Source organism: Triturus cristatus, chromosome 1_2 (genome assembly GCF_964204655.1).
Source record: "Triturus cristatus chromosome 1_2, aTriCri1.1, whole genome shotgun sequence".
NCBI classification, from domain to species: Eukaryota; Metazoa; Chordata; class Amphibia; order Caudata; family Salamandridae; genus Triturus; species Triturus cristatus.
The window spans coordinates 16527566-16554603 of NC_140580.1; the positions used below are offsets into that span (position 1 = coordinate 16527566).

Genomic DNA, 27038 nt, shown 5'->3' on the forward strand with positions numbered 1-27038 from the left:
GAGCTCTTATGTGGGTGCGCTGCTGCCAGCTCCTATGTGGGTGCACTGCTGCCAGCTCCTATGTGGGTGCCCTGCTGCCAGCTCTTATGTGGGTGCGCTGCTGCCAGCTCCTATGTGGGTGCGTTGCTGCCAGCTCCTATGTGGGTGCGTTGCTGCAAGCTCCTATGTGGGTGCACTGCTGACCTATGTGGGTGTGCTTAGTCTGAGTGTGCGCTTGTGCATGAGATAGGGAATGTTGTTTTATTAAACAGGTGCCTAGACTGGGTAGTGTTGTTACTGTGCAGACATGCCCATGCACAGTAGAAAAGCGCTGCTTATTAGCAAACACAGCTACAGATAGAAGGTTAAGGGAAGCCACTCAAGCCAAAGGGCATGGCTTGAGCAGGGGGGTCAGTGAACCGTCTGTCCCACCGATGACGAATCACATGTGTTCTGCACCATGACCTCCAGTTTCGCCCTCCATTCTCGGGAAGAAGGTGCTTTTGCTGTTACAAACCAGTTACTACTGGTGTAGAGACTTTCAAGTCACCGAACTGGCAACAATCATGCAAGGCCTGAAACAGCGAGGGACATAATGTTTCAACATTTTGTTAGTGGGGAAGGCGTGTTCAGCAGGCCATGGTGGGCGGATGGTGTGTTTACCACAGGCCATGCTCTGCATCTCTGCCCCTGTATAGGCAGATGAGCTCATGTCTGCCCAGGCCCAGGCCCAGGCTCGAGCTCTCCTTGAAGATATCCACAGATATGTGACGAACGGTAAGTACTGTTAGAAGGAAGTCTTTGAGCAGTGACGTGGCGCACTTCTGAAGGAAAGTTTTTTCTGATGCACTTATGGACTCTGCTTGCTGGACGACTGCCTACTTCTGCGCTTTGCTTGGTAAAAATCTGTAGGAAAGAAAAAAAGTGTTCTTTTATCACTCAGGTCATTTTAGCATGATCTGATAACGTCATTTATGAACCTCTGTAATCCAATACAATAGTGTTGTAGTCCATTTGTAAAATGTTTGGTATCTTATACTGAGCAATGAACTGGCTCAGTGCACCTTCTGTGCAATGAGGCAAACAAGAATCTATTTCAGGCAGTGATGAGGAGAAAGAAAGTGTCTGAACCATCATTTCTAAGTGTAACTTTGAGTATGCTTGTGCAAGTGTTTATCAGTCTATGTATGTCTGTGTTTTGGTTTGTCTGAGCATGCACCTATGTGTGTTGCCAGTGTGTCTCTGCGTCTGTGTTTATGCGTGTGCCCATGCATGTCTTTTTGGTATAGTACGTGTATGTGCATCACCATGTGTGCCTGGAATGTGTGCAGGAGGGTCTGTGTTTACACATGCCTGTGTGTGGGTGTTAGGTCTGTGCAGTGGTCGAAGTGCATACAAAAGTGAAGGGAAGTGACATTCTAAGTAGTGTGGGAGGGATCAGGGAGCGTTGGGGTGGGTGAGATGTAGCACAAAATTACAAAATAATCAGTAACTATTTTGTTGGCCTTTCACCTACAGGTATCTGCATATCATGCGCCACACCTCAAATGAAACATGCAGTTCAACTAATCTGTGAAATGCATTTTTCAGGTACAAAAGCTCAGCTGGTGTATGCGATCACTTCAAATATCTTTGTGTGTAATTGGAGGGCCACCGATTTGAATCTTGGTTGATGCACTGGGAAATAGTGTTGTGTATTTAGAGTGCTGTGAGAACAAGCCTGTTACAGAAAACACTGTGAATATGTAAGTCATTAGTTTGAAAATGTATTAAACACATTACAATCTGCCACAGAACAAAATAGGGTGCTGCAAAATGTACAAAAAGCTTCAGTGTTGAATGGATTACAGTGCTTTCAGATGCAATATTTGTATTAATACATACTCCAGCTGGACCTAGTGAAAAGTCTTTTTCTTGGTACCTTTTAAAGGGCACATTCTAGGCTTGGTAGCACCCTAACACTACCTCTCAAAAAGAATTACTTTTTGGCGCAATGAAGCTTTAAATGTTTGTACAGATGATGCCTGTACGGTCACCCAAAGAGCATTGAGGCTTGCTCATTAAACAGTTGCAGCCATCTATGTTTCCTTCAGGTACAGCCACCCAGAGAGGAGGCTTGTCTTCTTTACCTGTCGGTCTGTCCAGCTACCTCGCTTTCAGTCCAGGACTAATCAGGATCGGCGTTAGCCGTTCAGGAAGGGTGTCATTTAAGACAAAAGCATGGGAGCTGTTTTGGTAAAATTAAGAAAGCTTGGGGAAGTTGTTCTCCATAATCCCTCCACTGCGACTTCTGAGGCCTGTGTGTCGGGCAGACATGGACACAGATACACACATACATGGGTACTCACCCATGTATGTGTGTATCTGTGTCCACGTCTGCCCGTTTATTTATTTTTTGCATATTTATATAGCGTGGACTCGACCCAAAGGTATTGGAGTGCTTTACATGAGCACCATTGCTTCCTGGCCAACGTCAGATCATTACCTAAGCACTCCACCCATATATGGGATCAGATTTCCTCCGCTCTCCCCCACATCGGATTTCTGACCGAAACTTGGACCAAGCCCTGGTCCAACCCTGATATTGCTGTCGGAGTTCCCGAGGGCTATCGCATTCATAAAATAGATAGACCCCACAAGACAGGAGGCGGGCTAGCAATCATATATAAAGATCCGACTAGAATCTCTATGATTGACCATCAATGTAGCGAATCCATGGAGATTCTGATCTTCAGAGCGGACCTACATCCCCAACTTAGCTGGAAGGGTGCACTTGTATACAGTCCCCCAAGACCCCTTGCAAAGTTTCCATCACAGCTAATGGAACTAATTTCCCCCCACGTAATCTCAACCAAAAACTTCTTACTGCTAGGTGACTTTAACATTCACGCCAAAAATCCTGACAACAAAGAGGCCGCAACTTTGATGACGGACCTATCCACGCTAGGACTAACAAAAATCAACAATGAGCCCACCCACCAGGCAGGGCATACTCTAGACATAATTTTTGCCAATTCCCCCAATATCACTTATAAAACCTCCAGCCCTCTGACATGGTCAGACCATTATCTAATCGAATTTCAAATTCACGGCCAGAAAAACAACATAGCCCACAACACACATATTACCAAGAATTACAGGCAATGGCAAAAAATTACCCCCTCTAAATTTCATGAAATATTCACACCCCCCAAGATTTTGGACTCTGATACGACCCAAGAACGTTTAGCATCCTTCACAGCCAATTTGATAACCACTATTGACTGTTTGGCCCCTCTGAAATCACTACCGACTAAAGCTAAACGTCTTCAGGTCCCATGGTACACCCCCGACCTAAGATCTGAAAAATGCCAATGCAAGAAACAGGAACAGCTATGGCGCCTTTCCAAAGACCCGCAAGATAAAGAAAACTTCAAAACCACGCTAGCAACATATCACAAAAATATAAAACTTGCTCGGAAAACGCATATCATATCACAACTTGAAAGTGCTGGAAACTCCTCTCGCACTTTGTTCCAAGTTTTGAACTCATTTATCAACCCCAAGGCCTGTCACACCGAAGTAGCCCCCTCCCAAACCTTGTGCAACAGCATTGCAAATCATTTATTAGAAAAAATCGAAACCATCTACCAAAAGATTAGCTCAAGCCCATATCTTCAACCGGGCCCCAACATAGACTCTCCCCCTATTGCTACAGATGATTTAACCCTTGAATCCTTTCCTGCCTTCACCGCAATCAAAGTGGAATCATTGCTGAAAATGGTTAAATCTGGATCACCCCTAGATCCCATACCCGCCAAAACCTCTGCCCTCTTATCTATGACGCTTGCTGCTCCCATCTGTTCAATCCTCAATAGATCTATGGAAGAAGGCAGCCTCCCACCAGAGTGGAAAGCAGCACAGATCACCCCCATTAGGAAGAATCCAGGGATCGCCATTGATGAAATCTCAAACTACTGTCCCATTTATTTGCTCCCCCTTCACAGTAAACTCCTGGAGAAACATATTAATAAGCATCTGTCGGAATTTATCGAATCCACACATCGCTTAGACCATTCTCAGTCAGGATTCCGACCTAAACACAGCACCGAGTCAGCCCTGGTGGAAGTAAAGGATAACATCCGTATGCTGGCAGACAAAGGACGAGCAGTACTTTTGGTGCTGCTCGACTTGTCCGCAGCATTTGACACCATCTCCCACCAGATTCTACTAAGGAGACTCGAAGACATAGGCATTCGAGGAAATGCCCTGAAATGGCTAACCGACTTCCTCACTAACAGAACGCAAACCATAAACTTAGGCACTTTTAGCTCCCAAACCACCAAAGTCACCAGGGGGGTACCGCAGGGCTCATGTTTGAACCCCACATTATTCAACATCTATGTTACCCCTCTGGCTGACACACTGAGACAACTCAGCTTTATCCCTATCTCATACACCGATGACACGCAACTTCTTTTATCCTATGATAAAACGGACATGAACATCCAGTCCAATTTCTCGGAGGGTATGAAAGGTATAGCACACTGGATGAGAGACAACCTCCTCCAGCTAAATACTGAAAAATCTGAAATCATGCTGTTTGGAGAAGCAATGATGACATGGTCCCCCAATTGGTGGCCTGGGGAACTAGGGACAGCCCCATCCCCCAAACAAATAGTGAAAAACCTAGGGGTGAAACTTGATCAGAAACTCACATTAGAAGAACACATTAACCATACCGCAGGGACATGCTATCGCACACTGGGCCTCCTCCGAAGGGTCTTCCCCCTTCTACCGACATCCATTCGCAAAACACTGGTCCAGGCCTTGATTCTCAGCCGCCTAGACTACTGCAACGCTTTACTTATCTCTACCAAGGAATCCTCCCTTGGCAAACTGCAGGTAGTCCAAAACACCACGGCCCGTCTGATAAACAAAAGCCTCTCCCAGAACCTCAGCTGGCCCATTGCTTCGAGAACTTCACTGGCTTCCAGTGAAACAAAGAGTAAAATTCAAAATATGCTGCATGGTACGCAAAAGCCTGAACAACATGGGATCCAGCTACCTGACCAAAAAACTGGTCAGATATACGCCACCCAGAACCTTGCGATCAAGTAACCAAGGACTCCTCTAGGTCCCACGCTTTAAACTAGCCCGCATGGGCGGTAAAGCATTCTCTCACCTCGCCCCACGCTACTGGAATCAGCTTCCTGCCCAGCTGCTTCAATGCCCCAACTTCCTGACATTTAGAAAACTGATGAAAACGACATTGTTCTAACTCTCCTCTGGCTGGCCATTAGCTTTAGCAGTCACAGCGCTGAGATACCCAAAGGGGGTGATTCGGGCGCTATAGAAATCACAAAATCAAATCAAATCAGAGAAGAGAAAGAGAAGAGAAGAATACTTTTATTTGATTTGTTAAAATCGTAAAAGGGTGGAACATACCACCATGTGGTAAAAAACAACATATTGAATAAAAATAAAACATGCCCCCGTGTCCTGGGCGACATTACACAGATATACATGATGAGTAAAAACAGGGAGAGCGTTTTTAAATATACAAGAAGAATAAAAACAGTAATAGCATTTTATAAGACAATGGCCCTCTCATTAAAAGATTGGGGCCAGCAAATGACTGTTATAACAAGGGATGCTACACACGTTAGGGCTTATATTTGATTAAATGTGACTGTCCCCCTTGTCTCAAGTGAAGTGCTTGCAGTGACTTGGATTAAAAGAGAACAGGAGGGGGAGGAGAGTGGCTGTGCAGTGCATCAAGGAGGATCTGGGTCCGGCTGCAGAGTGTAATGTCGTGATAGGGCTGGGCGCTTGGACCAGCCCACAAGGTGGGAGGATAGCCAGGGACGGAAGAGAAGGAGCGGGGGCAGGGAGAGTTGGGGAGTATAGTAGCGGGGCAGAGAGGAGAACGAAATAAATAGCTCCAAAGTAATTACGTGTCGGAAGCATTGGCAAATGTTATGCTGAAGAGTTGCTGCATGTTTTGCACTACATTACAGGACCACAGTTGCATCATATGTGGTGTGCACCACTTCTGGTATATCTACACAATTTACAAGTGCAAATAAGTGTCCCATACAGTGATTTACGCCGAGTGACAGGCGTTGCGAGGACTCCGGTGCTAGACTGTCCAATACAAGGGAGTGGTTCACCTGTCTGTGACACAAGTGTATATCATGTCCGGATCACCCACATCGCGACAGGCTCCTGCCTCTGCGAGTACCAGTACCGAGCCGGAGTCGCCTATGTCCACCGCGCACATGTGTGGACACAGACTTGGCATGATTGGAGTTCCTTTTCTATGCCCACTGGAACCCCTAGTCCTCATATCAGGGGGAGGTATGGGTCTTCGCTGGCAAGAATGGCTAGAGGACTTCGAAGACTTCATGAAAGGGTCACACGTGACTGAGGAGGAGCAGCAATTGATTGCGCTACGCAACTTAATCGGGAAAGACGTTAGTCAGATCATAAAGGAACTTCCAGCTGACGCTGCTTCGTCATATGTCAATGTGTGTGACGCTCTAAACAGAAAATTTCTTCACAAACGAAACGTGCATTATGAAAGAAACACATTAAACTTGGCATCTCAAGAAAAAGAGGAACCCATGAGTACTTTCATTATGCGACTGCGACGTTTGGCTCGCTACTGTGAATTTGGCTCCTTCACGACGGAAGATGCCCTACGTCTACGAATCATAGAAGGATGCCAGTCTGTGTCGCTATGTAGACGTCGATTAAAGAAAAGCTACTCTCTGGATGAAATCGAAGAAATGACGCGAATACATGATCAAGCAGAAGAGCATGCCAAGAGAATGGAAGCTGGAAGAGGCGAAAAACGTGAACAGGCATTTAGGCTCCAATCTTGTGACAATCAAAGGTCCTCCCCTGCAAGGCAACGATCATCCAGATCCAAAGTTCAGTCTCATTATACAAATCGCCGTCGTCGCAGTACCAGTCGTACTGATAAAAGACAGGAGCGCCAGCTCAAATGCTATCGCTGTGGATAAGACTTCCCTCACACGGAGACCTGCCCTGCATTGGACCAAAAATGCAGGAGGTGTGGAAGGGACAACCACTTTGAGAATGTGTGCGGAGCACCGCACAAAGACAATCACCGAGACAAGCACAGACAGTCCAGGCAGGCTAACACTCGTCATCATGCCAAGGCAGTGTGGGACCGCAGAGATTCGTCCACTGGGTCTTCACAGTCCAGCCGTCATTCTCATGAGACATACCAGTCCCGTCGATCTCAATCGCGTGAGTCCAGGTCGCTGTCCCCAGTATCGCAAGATAGCGATGAGTATGTCTGCATGGTCGCGGATCCGGACCGGCTGAAGAAATACCCGCGATTAAACCTTAGTATGGACACGCACTTAGCCAAGTTTGTGCTGGACAGTGGGGCATCTCTCAACTATATCTCAGTTGCAGAATACAAGAAAATGAATCCACCACCGCACTTGCATAAAGCTGCTGTGCGGGTGTACACCTGGATGTCAAAGGAACCTCTCCCATGCTTGGGACAATTCCCGACTACCCTCACATACAAAGATAGGACTATTCCAGCCCGCTTTCATGTCATTGATGGTCCTGAAGCAGATTGTCTTCTTAGCTTACCAACAGCGGAACGACTTCGACTAGTTGAAATTTTGTACAAAGTTGATGATGAACTTGACATAGTTCACAAGTTTCCTAAGCTATTCACCGGACTTGGAAAGATGGCTCATTGTCAGGTTCGACTGCACATAAATGAACGTGTGACTCCTATAGCTCAACATCACAGGAAAATTCCGTTTCACCTTCAACAGTCTGTCAAGGAGGAACTGCAGGACCTTCTCCAGGCTGACATCATCGAGAGGACATCAGGACCCACTCCCTGGGTCTCTCCAGTGGTTTTAGTGCCCAAAAAGGGCTCACCTGGCAAAGTGCGTCTCTGTGTAGATATGAGAGCACCCAACACCGCCATCGAAAGAGAACGGCACCCAGGGCCTCAGATCAGTGATATGATTGCGTCACTCAACGGTGCGCAGATATTCTCCAAACTAGACCTTAACAAAGGCTATCACCAGCTGGAGCTACACGAGAAATCGAGGTATATCACCACATTCTCGACTCATCAAGGCCAGTTCAGGTACAAAAGACTCAGCTTTGGGGTTTCATCTGCCGCTGAGATTTTTCAGGAGGCCATCAGGAAGGTAATTCATCACATTACCAACACGCTGAACTACAGTGATGACATCCTCGTTTATGGTGCGACACTGCAAGAACATGACACGGCGCTGGACCGAGTCTGTCATGCTCTATTGGACGCCAACCTCACTTTAAACAAAGACAAATGTGAATTTCACAAATCGACACTTAAATTCTTCGGACACATCTTCTCAGGCGCAGGGATGAAACCTGATCCAGAAATGATTGCTGCTTTGAATGATACCCCCAGGCCGCGAGACGCTGGAGATGTGCGTTCATTTTTAGGCATGGCAAGCTATTGTGCACGGTACATCAAAGATTACGCCACCATCAGTTACCCTCTGAGGAAGCTGACCAAACAAGGACACTCGTTTCAATGGACCACAAGATGTGATCAAGCCTTTCATGCAATCAAAGCTGCAGTTGAATCTGCCAATAACCTTGCATATTTCAATCCTAGAAGGAAAACGGAAATCACAGTGGATGCGAGTCCCGTAGGACTTGGAGCTATATTAGCTCAATATGACAGAGAGAGGGATCAGCGGTATATCATAGCATATGCCAGTAGGAGTCTCACAGACACAGAGAGAGCATACTCTCAGCAAAAAAAAGAAAGCCTGGCGGTAGTCAGGGCCTGCGAACATTTTCACATTTTTGTCTGCGGAAAACATTTCACACTCATCACGGACCACCAGGCCCTGATAACCATTTTTGGAAACCCCCGAGCCAAGATGCCACCAAGAATAGAATGCTGGGGTATTCGACTTCAAGAGTATACTTACACCATCATCCCCAAACCAGGAAAAGCTGCAAATCCAGCTGACTATATGTCCAGACATCCCAAAGCAACGTCCACATCCAATCCCTCTGTAGCTGAAGAATATATCCATTTTGTGGTGGCTCAAGCCAGACCACTCGCCGTCCCTTTGGAGGCCATCCTTGACGCTACCAATGAAGATGCCACACTCGGAAACGTAAAACATCGCATTCAGACAAATAGCTGGAGACATCTGGAGGAATCCGGACAGAGTGAACACGTTGACAGTCATGAGCTGTCCTCCTTCAGACATGTGAAGGATGAACTGTCCATCACCTCAGATGGTCTTATACTAAGGGACAAACGAATCATCATTCCGAAACAGCTGCGCCAAGGAGTCATCAACCTAGCGCATGAAGGGCACAGAGGTATTGTTTCCACAAATAGGGCGCTGTGGGAGTGAGTTTGGTTCCCGAAGCTTGATCAGATGGTTGAACTGACACTGAAGGACTGCCCACAGTGTCAGCTTGTGAGTCGAGAGGATCCCCCTGCGCCCCTTCAAATGTCTGAACTGCCGGATGGTGTGTGGCATCATGTCGCAGTGGACTTCTTTGGCCTGTTACAATCTGGCAAGTATGTCCTGACCATAATGGACGAATATTCACGTTTCCCAATTGCGCATCTCATAGCATCAATGAAAGCTGCCTCCACTATACCTGTACTGGATGAGGTCTTCACAGCATGGGGCATCCCGAAGGTAGTGAAAACAGATAATGGCCCACCATTCAGTGGACAAGAATTTGCTGCTTTTGCCGATCACCTAAACTTCAGACATCGGAAGATTATTCCCTTATGGTCCCAAGCCAATGGAATGTAAATGTGAATGTGTAAATGTGTATGTGCTTATATAGCGCCGAATCACCCCTAGGGGTATCTCAGCGCTGTACTCATACCGCTGTAGGAACCCTTCCTGGCTATCCGTGTGAAGTGTCCACTCCTGGGCACCCCCATGGTGAAGCCAGGCATCCCAGCGCTGTTGGGGCCGTTGTGGAGATTAAGCAGGCTATTGCCCAGAGTTGCAGCGTGGGACCCATGATTAGAATAGGCACTGAGGCAAGAATATCAGGTCTGAGGAATTTATAGCCCGAGACCCTGCCGCGGCGGGAATCGAACCTTGGTCCCAGACCAGTGCTCTGCATCGAGGTCTGCCGCTTTAACCATTGAGCCACACTTCATGGTGGAAAGATTTATGGCCACTCTAAAGAAGACGATTCAGCAAGCAGAACTGACCAAATGTGATGTGCAGGTGGCTTTAAATGAGGTATTACGTGCATATCGAACCACACCGTATACTACCACAGGCAGATGTCCGGCAACACTAATGCTGGGTCGCACTGTGCGCACAAGAATACCAGTCTGGGAAGATGCAGCCAGTGGCAGGTCTCAAGACTCTGAGCACGAAAAAGAAGCAACAAGAGACAGACTGAAAAAGGAGAAGATGAAGGAATACGCAGACGGACTGCGCTGCACAACCATCTATCCAGGAAGGAGACTGGGTATTAGTACGACAAGAACAACAGAGAAAAGCAGACTGTCGCTATCACCCATGCCCTCTAGTGGTGACGAAACAAAAAGGGACCATGATCACAGCTGAATCAGAAGACAAGAGAATCACAAGGAATGTGACACATTTTCAGAAGTGCACACCTCAAGTCAGAGAAGCGTTAACTGCACCCCGCAATGTGGTTCCAGGAGATGCACTTGAGTCAACAAATAATCATCGACCTGCGATGCCTCCTGGTGAAGGGGAACAGACGGCTCAAGAAATATCCCTCTGGCCACAGCGAACTCATCGAAGACCCGTTCGCCTGATTGAAGAACTGTAACTATGGTGTTTTCTATTATTGTATACACTGACATGCATGGACACACTTGAAGCATTTCAAATTGTTTAAGAAGGGGGAAGATGTAATGTTGTGATAGGGCTGGGCGCTAGGACCAGCCCACAAGGTGGGAGGATAGCCAGGGATGGAAGAGGAGGAGCGGGGGCGGGGAGAGTTGGGGAGTATAGTAGCGGGGCAGAGAGGAGAACGAAATAAATACCTCCAAAGTAATTACGTGACGGTGTCGTGCTTGGCCGCCCCACGACACTACACAGAGCATCCATATGTCCCAGTTCCTCTTTTGCGGCTGCCTTTTTTTGGAGTTCTTGAGCAGCAAATGTCAGGAATTTTATCGTTTTGCAGGAAAGTTGTATCGAAGACCCACTGAGGCATTTTATCACAGCCGCCCTGCAGGTCCTGACTTGTGTTTCTCTTAAGATTGGCCTCAGGAATATCTTTCTTAGATTGTGTAAGGCCGGGCAAATACATAATAGATGTAGTAACGACTCTACTTCCTTGTCACAGAGGCGACAATCCAGAGATGGCCAGGTCCGTAACCATTTTGGGGTAAGGTCTTTGCTCGGAAACCACCCCAATCTCAGTAAACTTAGTTTCCTCTTATAGTGATCCCTAAAGCATTCTTGTAAATAGGATTGTTGTTTCAGTTGTTTATACGTTGGCATCACGATCCAGGCATGACTTTTTCCAGCCACTAATGCTTTTGTCTATTTGCAACGATGCTTGTTTGACGGCTTTGTTGGTGGTTTGTTTAAAAGCAAGATACGACATTGGTGAATAGACAACCAACTCAGGCCATATGTCCCCCTAATCAAATCTTATGTACAAGACATGAGGGACACTATAAATAAAGTAGAATGTTTAAGATTCAATTGTAATAATGATGTATTAGTGACTCTAGATATAGAGTCACTATATAGCAATATTCCTCAACAAGAAGCCATAGAAGCCACAGATTGGTTCATTGATACTTTTAAAGTATCTTGCTCTAAACCCTTTATTAAAGAATGTCTCCATATAATACTAACTGAGAATATCTTCACATTTGGCAGTCACCTTTTTCGCCAAATAAAAGGCGTCAGTATGGGAGCATCAGTCGCGCCTTCCATAGCCAATATCTACCTGGCAATGTGGGAATTTAAATTCATCTACAATGAGATAGCCCCCTTTTTTGAATCCGTTACCCACTGGTCCAGATATATCGATGATATATTCTTTATCTGGACCGGTGGGGAAGATACTTTGCCAGCATTTATACATTGGCTGAATCTCACAGATCCTAATTTGAAATTCACTGCCAATAGCAGTACCACCCAAGTGGAATTCCTTGATATCAACATTGTAAATCGATCTGGAGAGCTACAAGTAGATTTACATATAAAACCCACTGCGAGAAATACTCTCTTACACTTCACAAGTTTCCATCCACAGAGCCAGAAACAGAGCATTCCCTTCTCGCAATTTTTACGAGTTAGACGGAATTGCTCCAATTTGTCCGATTTCGATAGACAGGCTGCCATCATGAAAATTAAATTCCTAGAAAGAGGTTATCCTCACAGACTAATAAGAGAGTCCTATAAAAGAGCAAGATTTTATGACAGTGACTACTTACTTCACAAAGAGAAACGGTCAGAACAACAACATTTAGTATGTGTAACCAGACACTCTACACTGAATGCCAAAGTAAAACATATAATAAACACAAATTGGCATATTCTAAATTGTAATTCCACCAATACAAACAGACTAGAGAAACCACTCTACGCCTATCGCAGGAACAAAAATCTCAAAGATATCATGGTTCACTCCAGACTCTCAGATCAAAATACAAACTCCTCTTTCATACAAAAATCAATTGATGGCAAAACCCCCATAAGAGGAACAATCCTCTGTACAAATTGTAAGTCCTGTGATTCCATCATCCCGGGCGAAACATTTATTCACAATGGATTTAATATTCAAGCTAAAAACATGTGGAACTGTAAGACACAAAATGTGATATATCTGATTCTTTGTCCATGCCAATTAGGCTTTGTAGGGGAAACGTCAAGGGTAATACAAACTAGAATAGCAGAACATCGCTCAGCCATAAAAACAGGGAAATTACTAGCCCCTCTAGTTAAACATTTTTTAGAAGTACGACACAAACCAGAAGATCTCCGTTGGCGCATTCTAGAAAAAATCAATATACCCAATGATCTTAATGGAACAAAGATTCGCAAAAAACGCGAAGTATTTGGGATTCATTCACTAAATACATTTAAAAATGCCCTCAACAGTGAAATGCCATGGGAAAATGCCATCATATAAATATTTATATAATTCCATGTACCTTGCATACTACATAATAAGATCATTTATCTGTAACTTAGGCCACATATTGACATTCCAAAATTTCAACCTCATGAATCCAGCAACTTACTAATATTTTACATCAAACCGAATTAATCATCACCTACCATAGAGTCCCATTTTCTCGTTTTTAGCATAATGTTGATGTATTTCTTTTTATCTACGAATAAAGAATGTTTACGACTACCTATCATTTTCAGTACATCGTTTAATATTTTTCTGTAATATTTTTTCCCATATAGAAACTAGTAACATTCTCCATATTTTTTCTATGTTCATGGCCAACGTACGTCACATGAAACGTGAGTAGTGCTCTCCGTTTCATCCATATGAATCACACCATGTTGATCTTTACGTCACACAAACACACATCACGGGCGAGTAGCGTTTCTTGTACCACCCATTCGCAACGTCAGCAGTGTCTGCCCTCTGACTGGAATGTATCCCGTTATACCACTCCTACTAAAATGCTAGATACACACCCTCAATGAGTAGCTTTCCACGCACTAGTGAAACGCGTGACGTATGTGACAATTATGACACGCCAATCAAAGACGCCGATACTAGTTAAATGAGAGCCTCTCATCATACTGAATCTTTGCCTGCTACCGAAGGACGTGCCGTGAACGAACGAGGAAAATTTCACCGCGTACACAAGCTTTTATCGAGGTAATATCAAATAGACAAAATAGATGTCGCTTGCTATCGATTATAGCATAACGATAAATCTTTAATGCTCTCACAGATTCAGGCCATATTTAGGCTTCGTTAATGACCCTAGTGTATATAATCCTTTTATAAATTGTTGCACTTGAAATCATTTAAAGAAAATGTTAATTACCTTTCCCACACTAATATACATGTATACAATGACCAGACATGACTCCATTTACGAGAACGCCCTCTATTGACCAGCTACGTCCTCTTAATATGAAGAATATCCCCTTTTTTAAACAACAATAGGAATCGAGAAATAAGTCTATAGACATGTCAATTTACAGTCTACACATGTTTTCATTTTATCCCTTGCTCCTAGGTTATATCAAACCCGCTTGCTAACCAATACGCATATGAGAGATGCCTATTATCTTAACCCAGTGATGCAATTAATTTGGGGATCAGTTCCTTACATCTAAGCGAGGTAATATCACCGCTAGACATAATAAAATTTTTGCTTGAGACATTTATAAGAAGGCTCATTACAAAATATACAATTATAAAAATATTCTCTCATTTCAGACTTGGATTCATAATCATTTAAAAGATACCAGAAAGAAGCCTTCCTCTCTACTTAATCTTGGACACATTGATACATACCCAGCAAGGTACAACCACTAACATCAATGATAGTCATATCAAAGAACTGTTTGTCCCCATACTAACGGTTATATAATATGCTTTACATTATCAGGCAACTGTCCCTTTGGAGGCATTTTATCCACTGAACCTCATATCACCTGATTTTGATATACAGGTACATTAAGAATTAGATTTGAATCACTATCTTTCATTGAAAATTTAGGAAGATTCACCTTGAGCTATTTGGCTTCTGTTATCTACTTCCCTCTTTCCTCAACTTGATTCCCCTATCTTATTCTCTATGTTTTTAGAATGAAACTACGTGTATATCTTTCTTTCTCGAATGTAACTACAGATGTAACTGCATGGCTTGCCACATCTCTTTTCCTTAAGTTATACCTCTCTAAAGATAATTGTACATACATGTTTTGAAGACATTCACGAGTCGCTTATATAAATATGTGTCGTATGAATAGGATAGTATATAATACAAATAGACATGTTTAGAAACATCGTTCAGAAATTCTTTTTCAATTACAGGAATTGTGGCTCTTTCCTGATGAAGGCGCTCACTACGCCGAAACGCGCGTCGATATACAAACAGTCTTGCCACAGAAATATTTCTTTTTTTATGTAAAGATATACAAATAGCTTTGCCACAGAAATATCTCACTTTTTTAATGTAAAAATGAACTTATGACCATTATGCATTTGTATTCAGAATAATAATTGTGTTTTAATGTTTTTTATGTTATTCATACTCCATATATAAATACATTTATATATTTTCTTAAGAATAAATGTTTCTTCACTGTTTATATTTCATTGATCACAAGAACTTGTTATTTTTAATTTAGAGACACATACTTTATTAGTGTTATTACTCCTTGATTGCCTAGGGTGTTACATGTCAATATATATTTCCCTGTCCTAGGAATTGGAATTATCAAGGGGTCCTTGCTATTTTTGAATATTTACCCACAGCCTATCTGTGTGGGACTTCTGTATTGTTATCACAAAAAGAAAGATACATCAAATCCTTAAGCTATAAATGGTATGGCTTCACATGTATTAAATAGACATTGTTCTATTTGTTAGTATATATCCTCTTTTTGCCTTTTTCTTTTTTCCTCTCTTTCTTCCTTTTCTTTTTTCTTTTTTCTTCTTTTTCCTTTTTTCTTTCTTTCTTCTTTTTTCTTCTCTTTTCTCTATTTCCCTATTCTTTCTTCTTCTCCCCCCCTCTTTTTCTTTTTGCTTTTTTGTAGGAAAACACCCTCTCGTTTCTCTTCTTTTACCCATATCCCACTCCTTAGATTACATTTATCAATATGGCCCAACTAAAAACATTTGGATTTTCTGACGAAGAATTTGCACTATTAGTAGGAACCAGCAGTTCGTTTGGTAACGGCTCCAAATCTAACACTCAGAATAATGAAGACATCAATAAATTAGTAGATCTTAAAAAGAAACTCAAAAGAATGGAGGCCCACGGGGAATTTATGTTCGAATATTTAAAGGCAGGAATAATTCCCCAAGGTCTGCGGGTCCGGAACATCCCAGGGCTATTTGTCCATCATAAAGAATTTTTGAATAAATGGAGCATGATCGCCAATCGATGCTCAAGAGATCTAATGATACTAATAATTGAAACAGCTAAAGAGCTAGTAGCTGTACTTAAAATAGAATTGAACGAACTTGAAGAGAAAATAGGAAAGAATAATAGTATAGAGGAAACTACAAGGAAAATAGAGGAGTCAAATAGAGAATTGGCTTCATTTTCTGAATATTTGAATAAAAGGAAATTAGATAAATTGACTAAAGACAAAAGGTTCTATACGTTAGAAAGGACATATCCATATCTCAATGTAGATTTCTATAAACAGAATCTTTTTACAAACGAACGAACATCGAGACAACAGAAAGTCACTACTTTCACGGACACCACCGACTCCGAAAATGAGGGACCGTCACACCAATATGAATCACCTGAAATATATAGTTCATTCAACCTTAAAAATTCCCACCAGCCTTTTTTAGGCCAACGAGGAGCACGAAGGGGCAAACAAAGAGTCAGGTTCCAACCTCAACCACAATCCAGAGGGAATGACCAGGGACATCATTACCAACCAGACCCCCAATACCTATTAGAAACCAGGAATCAACAGTATTGGAAAAATTGAATGCAATCCCCATTTTCAATCTGTCATCTCAACAGTTTAATCCCCCCACTATAGACCTTCTTTCTAAAGGTTTATCCTTTGTCCCCCATACCTCTGCTAACACTTTTGAACTTTTCCAAGATATCTTTTCATTTTTCAGAAAAATCAGACAAAAAAAATTCTTTGAGTCTAACGACCAAAGAGAGAACCATAATTCCAATATCAATACTTTAGTAGTACCCTCTACATTTACCCCAACATTAGAACAAGTAGGACCAGAGGTACTCATATTTGAAAATATTGTTCTTAAACAACTGGAACAAAATTTGAAATTTATCCCAAAACCTAGATATAACCTCAACAAGGAAGAATTTTTAGCAATGAAAAGTTTAACCCAAGATAAGTCCTTGACAATAAAATGCTGTGATAAAGGAGGTGGAATTGTAATTTTAAACACAGATGACTATAAGAACAGGATGCTAGACATGCTGCAAGACGATACATTTTATTCTAGAATCAATACAAATCCGATTCATAGAATAGAAAAGAGAATATTAACCTTAACCAATTTTGCATTCAATGAGGGCTCCATAACGACTAAAGAACATGATTATCTAAACCTCTCCAAAGGTAAAACAGCATGTATATACGGAGTGCCCAAAATCCACAAAAGTGTGGAAAATCCCCCATATAGACCAATAGTCTCCACCATTGGGACAGTCACAGAACCACTGTCGAAATTTATAGACAACCAACTCAGGCCATATGTCCCCTTAATCAAATCTTATGTACAAGACACGAGGGACATTATAAATAAAGTAGAATGTTTAAGATTCAATTGTAATAATGATGTATTAGTGACTCTAGATATAGAGTCACTATATAGCAATATTCCTCAACAAGAAGCCATAGAAGCCACAGATTGGTTCATTGATACTTTTAAAGTACCTTGCTCTAAACCCTTTATTAAAGAATGTCCCCAAATAATACTAACTGAGAATATCTTCACATTTATCAGTCACCTTTTTCGCCAAATAGAAGGCGTCAGTATGGGAGCATCAGTCGCGCCTTCCATAGCCAATATCTACATGGCAATGTGGGAATTTAAATTCATCTACAATGAGATAGCCCCCTTTTTTGAATCCGTTACCCACTGGTCCAGATATATCGATGATATATTCTTTATCTGGACCGGTGGGGAAGATACTTTACCTGCATTTCTACATTGGTTGAATCTCATAGATCCTAATTTGAAATTCACTGCCAATAGCAGTACCACCCAAGTGGAATTCCTTGATATCAACATTGTAAATCGATCTGGAGAGCTACAAGTAGATTTACATATAAAACCCACTGCGAGAAATACTCTCTTACACTTCACAAGTTTCCATCCACGGAGTCAGAAACAGAGCATTCCCTTCTCGCAATTTTTACGAGTTAGACGGAATTGCTTGATTTCGATAGACAGGCTGCCATCATGAAAATTAAATTCCTAGAAAGAGGTTATCCTCACAGTCTAATAAGAGAGTCCTATAAAAGAGCAAGATTTTATGACCGTGACTGCTTACTTCAAAAAGAGAAACAGTCAGAACAACAACATTTAGTATGTGTAACCAGACACTCTACACTGAATGCCAAAGTAAAACATATAATAAACACAAATTGGCATATTCTAAATTGTAATTCCACCAATACAAACAGACTAGAGAAACCACTCTACGCCTATCGCAGGAACAAAAATCTCAAAGATATCATGGTTCACTCCAGACTCTCAGATCAAAATACAAACTCCTCGTTCATACAAAAATCAATTGATGGCAAAACCCCCATAAAAGGAACAATCCGGTGTACAAATTGTAAGTCCTGTGATTCCATCATCCCGGGCGAAACATTTATACACAATGGATTTAATATTCAAGCTAAAAACATGTGGAACTGTAAGACACAAAATGTGATATATCTGATTCTTTGTCCATGCCAATTAGGCTACGTAGGGGAAACGTCAAGGGCAATACAAACTAGAATAGCAGAACATCGCTCAGCCATAAAAACAGGGAAATTACTAGCCCCTCTAGTTAAACATTTTTTAGAAGTACGACACAAACCAGAAGATCTCCGTTGGCGCATTCTAGAAAAAATCAATATACCCAATGATCCTAATGGGACAAAGATTCGCAAAAAACGCCAAGTATTCTGGATTCATCGACTAAATACATTTAAAAATGGCCTCAACAGTGAAATGCCATGGGAAAATGCCATCATATAAATATTTATATAATTCCATGTACCTTGCATACTACATAATAAGATAATTTATCTGTAACTTAGGCCACATATTGACATTCCAAAATTTCAACCTCATGAATCCAGCAACTTACTAATATTGTACATCAAACCGAATTAATCATCACCTACCATAGAGTCCCATTTTCTCGTTTTTGGCATAATGTTGATGTATTTCTTTTTATCTACGAATAAAGAATGTTTACGACTACCTATCATTTTCAATACATCGTTTAATATTTTTCTGTAATATTTTTTCCCATATAGAAACTAGTAACATTCTCCATATTTTTTCTATGTTCATGGCCAACATACGTCACATGAAACGTGAGTAGTGCTCTCCGTTTCATCCATATGATTCACACCATGTTGATCTTTACGTCACACAAACACACATCACGGGCGAGTAGCGTTTCTTGTACCACCCATACGCAACGTCAGCAGTGTCTGCCCTCTGACTGGAACGTATCCCGTTATACCACTCCTACTACAGTGCTAGATACACACCCTCAATGAGTAGCGTTTCACGCACTAGTGAAACGCGTGACGTATGCGACAATTACGACATGCCAATCAAAGACGCCGATACTAGTTAAATGAGAGCCTCTCATCATACTGAATCTTTGCCTGCTACCGAAGGAAGTGCCGTGAACGAACGAGGAAAATTTCACCACGTACACAAGCTTTTATCGAGGTAATATCGAATAGACAAAATAGATGTCGCTTGCTATCGATTATAGCATAACGATAAATCTTTAATGCTCTCACAGATTCAGGCCATATTTAGGCTTCGTTAATGACGCTAGTGTATACATTTATATATTTTCTTAAGAATAAATGTTTCTTCACTGTTTATATTTCATTGATCACAAGAACTTGTTATTTTTAATTTAGAGACACATATTTTATTAGTGTTATTACTCCTTGATTGCCTAGGTTGTTACTTGTCAATATATATTACCCTGTCCTAGGAATTGGAATTATCAGGGGGTCCTTGCTATTTTTGAATATGAATACCAAACTTCTTCCAGGTTTAGCGATAGAAGCGCTTGCCTAAGAGACTTGCATGTGAAATTGGTCTGCCTAGCTTGTTTTTCGACCTCTTCCCAACAGTGATGGGCAAGCGTGTTGTCTTTGGCGTCCCTCATGCGCTAGTAATATTTGGCCAGGACCCCTTGTCTGGCCGGTATCTGGTTTGTTAATCCGTATTCCAGGCATATTTGCGCTTGAGAAATATGGCGCGGAATTGAGAACAGTTTTTTAACAATCTTGATTGAGCAAGATTTAGCGTTTTAGAGTCCTTGGTGGCCATCATTTCTGAGCCATATGTGATTGAGGGCAGAAATTTTGCTGCTACAACATTTAGCAAGTGACTAGTTGAGCCTCCACTTAGTTTTTTTTGTATCGTTTTGAAAGCGAATTGAAGTTGTTTTGATTTTGTATTCCCAAGGTCTAAATGATGTTTATAGTTTAATTGGCAATCCAGTAGGATGCCCAAATATTTGTGTTCGTACACCTTTTTTAGAGTACAAGAATTTATCCTCCAAACAAATTTTGGTTGTTTTTTGCGAGTGCTGGAGAAGCATAGGACGTAAGATTTTTTGAGGTTTATTGTTAATTGTGCATTTGAGATGTACAGCGCGAGTTGTGAAATCAGCCGTTGTAAGCCAAGTGGGGTTTGAGAGAGAAGCACAATATCATCCGCATATTGCAGACTCGCTATGGTGGTTTGTCCCAATTTCGGTGGGTCACCCTGGATTGTGCATAGGTCGCTCTCTAGATCGGCGGTATAGATGTTGAATAGGCTAGGGGCCAGTACACATCCCTGCTTTAGCCCATTTATTGTTGGAAATTTCTTTGTTAGGCGCCGACCGTCTCCTTTTTAGGTCTCGCTGAGGCCAGTGCATGCGCTGGCTCAGAGAGACATTTTGTAGTTGGGATTTTTAAAGTGCTGCCTGTGGCCTAAAGCTTAAGTGCACTGAGCGTGCACGCGCGCAGCCGCCAATCACTGCTGCGCGCGCACCACTCGCGTGCTTGCCACACAGCACTCCCGTCCAAGCGATCGCGATCACTTTCGCTTTGATCGCGATCGCTATTACTTTCATTTTCACGGCCGCGCGGCCGTTACTTTTACGGCCGCGCGGCCGAATGCTTGTTTTAATGTGCCTTGTGGTCAGGAGGGGGCGGGGAGGACAGGACAGAACAGGACAGACAGCAAGCTGCACCTTACACTTGGGAGGGCCGCTTCAGCTACCGCCTGAGCACTGCGCCCCTCGCAAGGGCTGCCTAATGCTTTCCTCAAGATTTACTCCCTTACCACCCTTGATTCCCTGCCCCAGATACCTCTTCTACTGTCATTCCTGTGTAGGGTCAGTAGCTCGATGAATCATTCAGCTGTTTGTAATGCCCTTCCAATAGCTTCCGGCCTCTCTCTCAGGTTTTCTCTCTCACTGCGTCTCTACTAACTACTTCTCGCTGCGGAAAATGCAGCTGTCTCTGCCCTCACGTTCGTTGCAGCTCAAAGCTTGAAGCTAAAAAGCCACAGACACTGCGGGGAGATGGCAACCCCTGTGCCCTCCCAAGCTGAAAAACATATCGGCGAACGCTGCAGACAGACCCCCCCCCCCACCCCCCCCGTTCCTGTGCTACAAGCAGGAGCAGGACTCCAAGGCACGTCTTTCCATTGCACTTCACGGCGACCTCAACTGGAATCGGATGTGACCTTCTAGTTAAGGAGCATGGCGGGACCTCCCTCCCACGACCAACAGGAATCAGAAAATTCATTATGTACTAACCTACAGCAAGCTGCCACCATCATTGCTGGACAGGTAACCAAAAGTGCGGAGGCCTGGGTCAGTTGCAGCAGACTACATTCAGAGAACACTGAAAATTAAATAACTGAAATATCGCTCTCCCCATACTTTTTCTTTGTTCCAAATGTTCTGTGTCTTTCCTTTTATTCAGACTCCCCCTGTGCTGTGCCCCAGCTGTCTCCTGTGCTCTCTACCTCCTATTAATTCAAGTAGGATCCTCGTTCTCTTTGCAATCCTATCTCTCCTGAATGGTCTCTTCTCAAGTGCGGACTAAGGAGCTGCCAGCAGCAGCCTGACTGCCGACTTTATTCTCAAGTCACTAGGCTGTCCTACACATTGTATGCAAAACAAAACTGGTTCCCTGCCCTGGAAGTCACAATGCCTGAACTTCCTAGGCCAGAGAATTCACAATCACGGTCGAATCATATGAATTTTAACTGATCATTTAATTCAATTTGACAAATAATAAAGAAAATCATAAAAAGAAAAGAGGCGTAATAAAAAGATTCAAACAAAAAAAAGAAAATCATACTAAAGCAGGTGCTCCAAATCCAGCGCAGGGAATATTACTAATATATCAAATTAATCAATTAAAACAGTCCGCTACTACATTTGTACTAGCAGACTGTTTTGATTGATTATATTAGTCTATATGTACTTTCAGTTTGATTCTTCCAAAAATTGATTCCATCAGCCCCTAGTTATTAAGGTACATGTTAACTGCATATATCACATTTTCTTCAGTACAGCACTTCTACACATCTACCTCACTGATGTCACTTTGCACTTTCACTGTGCCGGGTTTGGAGCACCTATGCTGTGCATCAGCATCAACAATATTTCAACTCTCCCTCACATGAGGCATCAGGAGTATAGATATGTTCAAGCAGCCTTTCATTTTAGATCCTTTGCGTAGCCATTTTAGGACTGGGCTTAAAAGTCCTAAGATACAAAGTGCCGTTGATTAATGAGGCAGGAGTGGCTGACGGTGTTCCATATGACATGGGACTACTAGGCAGCCATGAACACCTGTTGCTCATTGAGTTTGCCCTCTTGGCAATGGGTGCTTTGCAGGGCCGGACTGGGAACCAAAACCGGCCAAACGGCCCCCACGGGCCCAAAACTGGCACCCATCCGTGCGGCGCACCGGGGGATTGCCCGGTGCCCGCTACGGCCAGTCCGGGCCTGGTGCTTTGCATGGCTGAGCGGCCACTTCAGTTCTCAACTGTATTTCTGTCGATAGGAGCTACTCGTCTATCCACTATGTCCCAAACGCATTACTTCCTCTGTCCTCCATTATCTCTATATTGTTGCCTTCACCCCACTCATTACTTACAAGTTGTTCCAACCACAGAAAAGGAGAAAAGAACCTAGAAGTATGCTGGTAGCTGGCCCACCCTCTCACTCGCCTGGGCACTATAAAGGTATAGTTTACCAACATCCTTCCTGGAATTTTCCCCTGTCTCATGACTGAGACAAGAACATGGTGTATGAAACTCCTCTCCTGGTCTCGGGTCCTCAACATTGTACTCTTTGTCATCTCTGTGCCAGGCTCCATGTAGTCTGTGCGGCGCAACGCAGATATTCACAAGGCAGGAAGGCTAGCCACGACCAGGAGTTCGCTGTCTTGACCATTGCCTTGATGTGGATAAGCAGCACGATTGAGGAAAGTTCAAAATCATTTCTTGTATGTATGCTTACTAAAAGCATGGTGGTGGTAAGGAGAGCTGTTTAAACAAGCATTGGCATAGCCAATAGGTCTCTCCTTTTGGGACCTTGTAAGTGTTTAGCCATGCATACATACATACAGTTGATGTTGTTGCACCAAGGATATTGTGCTGCATAACTAAATACTTATAAGGTCCCAAAAGCGAGACCTATTGGCTATGCCAATGCTTGTTTTATTTGGACCCAGGTGTGCGAATATAAGTTGATGATTGCTCCCAATAGGTTGGGAGGGGCGCTCAAGCTTTCATTTTAACCCATAGTTTGGATCTTGGCACTTTATCAAAAGCAGCTTTGAGGTCTAGAAAGCATGTATATAGGATGTTAGAGTTGTCAATAGCTTTCTTGGCTAGGAGAGTTAGTGCTGATAAGTTTGTTAGGGTGCCCATGCCGGCCCGGAATCCTGTTTGTGTCTTTGGGATCAGGTTTTTGCTTCTGACCAAAGTCTCCAGGTCTGCCAGTAGGTTGGATGCGTAGATCTTGGCCTCAACGTGTATTAGGGCTATTAACCTATAGTTGAGCACCAGTTACGTTACACAAGGACACATTCGTTTTGTTAGGCACGGGGAGATTAAGTGATTTGCCCAGAATCACAGGATGTGGAGTCGACCCCGAGGCTCGAACCTTGATTTCCCAGCTCCAAGTTCGGCAATCTAGCCTGAGACCACATCCTCTCCTCCGCACGTTTGTGTGTGCAGAGGTCTGTTCGTGTGTCCAGAGTATGTGCATGACATCGCATGTGTGTGTCTGTGTGCCTCGTAGCTGCGTGAGTGTGTCTACATGCAAATGCACGGTTTTGCATGCGAGTGTCTCCTGGTATGCCCTTCTATGCATAACTGTAAGGATGTGCGCGTGAGCGAACCATTACCCAGTGCCAACAAAACAAACTAAATGTTTGCTTTAGAGAAGCTGCTGGGAGTGTTGATTTCAGTTGGTAGGTAAACTTAAGATTCAAAAATTCAAAAATGTTTTCATTGCCTAGAGACAGACAGGGCTTTGCGCCGTTAGGTACGCTCAGACATTCACAAAAGTAATGACCGACGCATCCGTGACTCATTCACTAAAATACTTAGCATAGTAAATACTCACATCCAGAGTGCACCGTACATTCATTATGCCACGTCTAAGACTACAAACGTTCGCTTTCTCATAATAATTTTATGCACTGCACGAAATACTGTCCGCTGTTCAGTTTTATTGCGAAGTGAATGCTGGGAGTTTGCTTTTCATATCTGTAAAGTTGGAACAACCATACAAATTCCAAGATAATGTTTCACGATAGTAACAATGTGATGCAAGACAGAAACGCATGTGCATGAAGAACATGTATGAGTGACTGAGTACTCCTCCTTACGAGGACATATGTAGTGGGAATCACTTCTTAGTTTGTCTCTGCCCATATCAGTCGTTGTAACAATTATACCGTGAATCGCATCGAGAGCTCTGCTGTTAATTAATATAATGTATTTTAATGCATTTCAAAAAAGCATGAACCTCGTGATCGCACAATACAGAGGGGTGATAAACGAGTGTGTGATTCCCGAGAGAGCACAAAGATTTTCATGACGAGTTACAATGCAAATAACATTCTGCACTCTTAAACAGATTGCTCTGTGGGGTACTTATTGCGCATACTGTTACTTCTTCACTGAGTAGGGCACAAGAGAGGACAGTCAGTGTTGGACAGACCTCGACGGTACAAAAACACAGCCTACACACTGGCCCTTTCAAGCTGGCCCATCAGGCAGTGTCAGGCTGCCCAAAAGGCTAGTCCAACTCTGAGGACAACCCAGGCTTTGCAGTTCGGACAAGTAGTTCCCCCTGAACATTGTTTGGAGAAGTTGCAGAGAGATCGCTGCGATCTTTAAACAAACGGAGTAGGTGGAATGTGTGGGTTGTTCATCTACCAAGAAAAAGCATCTGCCAGTCAACAAGGCATGAGTGGGATGGGCAGAACCTGCTCTGAGGAATCAATAGCGCCTCTCTCTTTCGATTTTGTTCAGTCTAAGCGCTTCAATTAAAAAAATATAAACTGTGAGGGCAACCCTCATACACTGGCAGCTGAGCTCCCAAATACTGAAATAAATTAGCACTGGCCAGCCAATATATCTTACTTGTTAACGCTTGCAAAGAGCATTTAAGCATGTCTGTGTTTGCATGCATAAACATATTAAAAGCTGACCAACCGGCTTTGCCAGAGCTTGTTTTCCACTTGGCATGGGTGTGGTTGCTTCAGAAGCAAGTGCCCGACACATTGACCAACAACCCCCTTCCACCTCAGTCCTTGCTATAACGGTAGTCAATAACAAGCACAAAGATGACATCACATGACAGCCCATGACATGCTTTGGGGTTTGGATCCTAGAATAGGACAATGTGGCTTCTGATACAAGTGACATCGTGAGAAATAAATGCCACAACATTAATGAGTATCCCGTGTGCACTGCGGCCATTTTTCAGTCTGTTTCCCGAGGCTAGTGGCCTATCCCGGTCACATTTCAGACCAGGCAACGTGTCTCTGCAGCGTGGGCCCAGTATCGAAGGCGTGGCACCTGCAACAGATCTCATCACTGCTACAGTCTGTCCAGGCCTTCTCCATTTTAATGGAAATCCAGAGTACATCAACATTCGTTTTTAAAACCCCTGGAACTGTGAACCCCAGCACAGGGATTGTTTGTACACTGCTCCAGGCTTCGAGAAACGGACGCAAAAAGTATTCAATATAGTGCAGTTCTCAAAGTCATGGACATGGGCATATTAAAAAAGCTGATAAGAGCTGATGTAAAAATAAGTGGGTAAAGGTAGTCCACCACTCCCTGACACAGTGGAGCTCTCTAAAATGTGTTAGTTGAGGAAAACTAGCTTCATGCTTTCAAAAGTTTTTTTTTATGGCACCTCTTGCCGTAGGAGGGGGGGTAACAAGAGTATTACTGTACTTCTTATGTAACTGCATGCATACGAAAATAAAAAATTCAAGACATTAGCCATTGCAAAGAGGCTTACCTTTCAGGGTTGTTTGTTTTCGCTTGAGGCATGGTTTGGAGGCTGCTGCATGTTCTGCTGAATCCAGAGTGTGGCCTGGCTCACTGGCTTCCTCTGGTACAGGTAAGGTGCAAGTCTGTGTGCGCGAAGGACAGCTCACTGTCTGAGCTCCATCGCTACCGACTTGAGCCAGTGCCTGTGCTACATTGGTGCTGTCTTCACTCGGTGCCAGTGCTGCATCATTGCCCTCTTCCCCTTGCTCAAGGTGAGGGGTAAAAGAATGCGTATCTTGGCCACTAACTGGCTGTGGCCCCTGGCATGATGGTTCACCCATCTTCTGTCCCTTGAGGTCTCCTGTCAGAGGAAGCTGACGGGGCCCTGTGGCATCCACCACCTTCCACTTGAAGTCCCCTTCCAAGGGGATTCCATTTTTGAAATCAAAGTTCCACTTCTGCTTCGCCTCCTCCAAGCAGGAAGACATCATTTCCTCAGCATCAATTTTCAACTGCTCATGGTCGACTTCTCCAAAGAGTTTTCGGCCCACCTTCCTGCTGCAGGCACGCTCCAGGGATTTGCCGCCGGAGGAACACATGTTTACCAC

General features: G+C 43.3%; 1 protein-coding gene and 1 long non-coding RNA gene across 2 annotated transcripts; one reads left to right on the plus strand and one right to left on the minus strand.

The window, feature by feature from the left end:
- On the minus strand, positions 1-27038 carry LOC146866647 (uncharacterized). Its single transcript, XM_085600102.1, has 2 exons — positions 26459-27038; positions 1-885 (listed from the first exon to the last, which is right to left on the minus strand). The coding sequence occupies exons 1-2, from the start codon at positions 27027-27029 to the stop codon at positions 830-832; spliced, it is 627 nt and encodes a 208-aa protein (XP_085456228.1). The 5' UTR covers positions 27030-27038; the 3' UTR covers positions 1-829.
- On the plus strand, positions 13775-15230 carry LOC146866648 (uncharacterized). Its single transcript, XR_014960295.1, has 5 exons — positions 13775-13845; positions 14213-14317; positions 14416-14501; positions 14588-14650; positions 15016-15230. It is a non-coding gene; the product is annotated as an uncharacterized LOC146866648 (long non-coding RNA).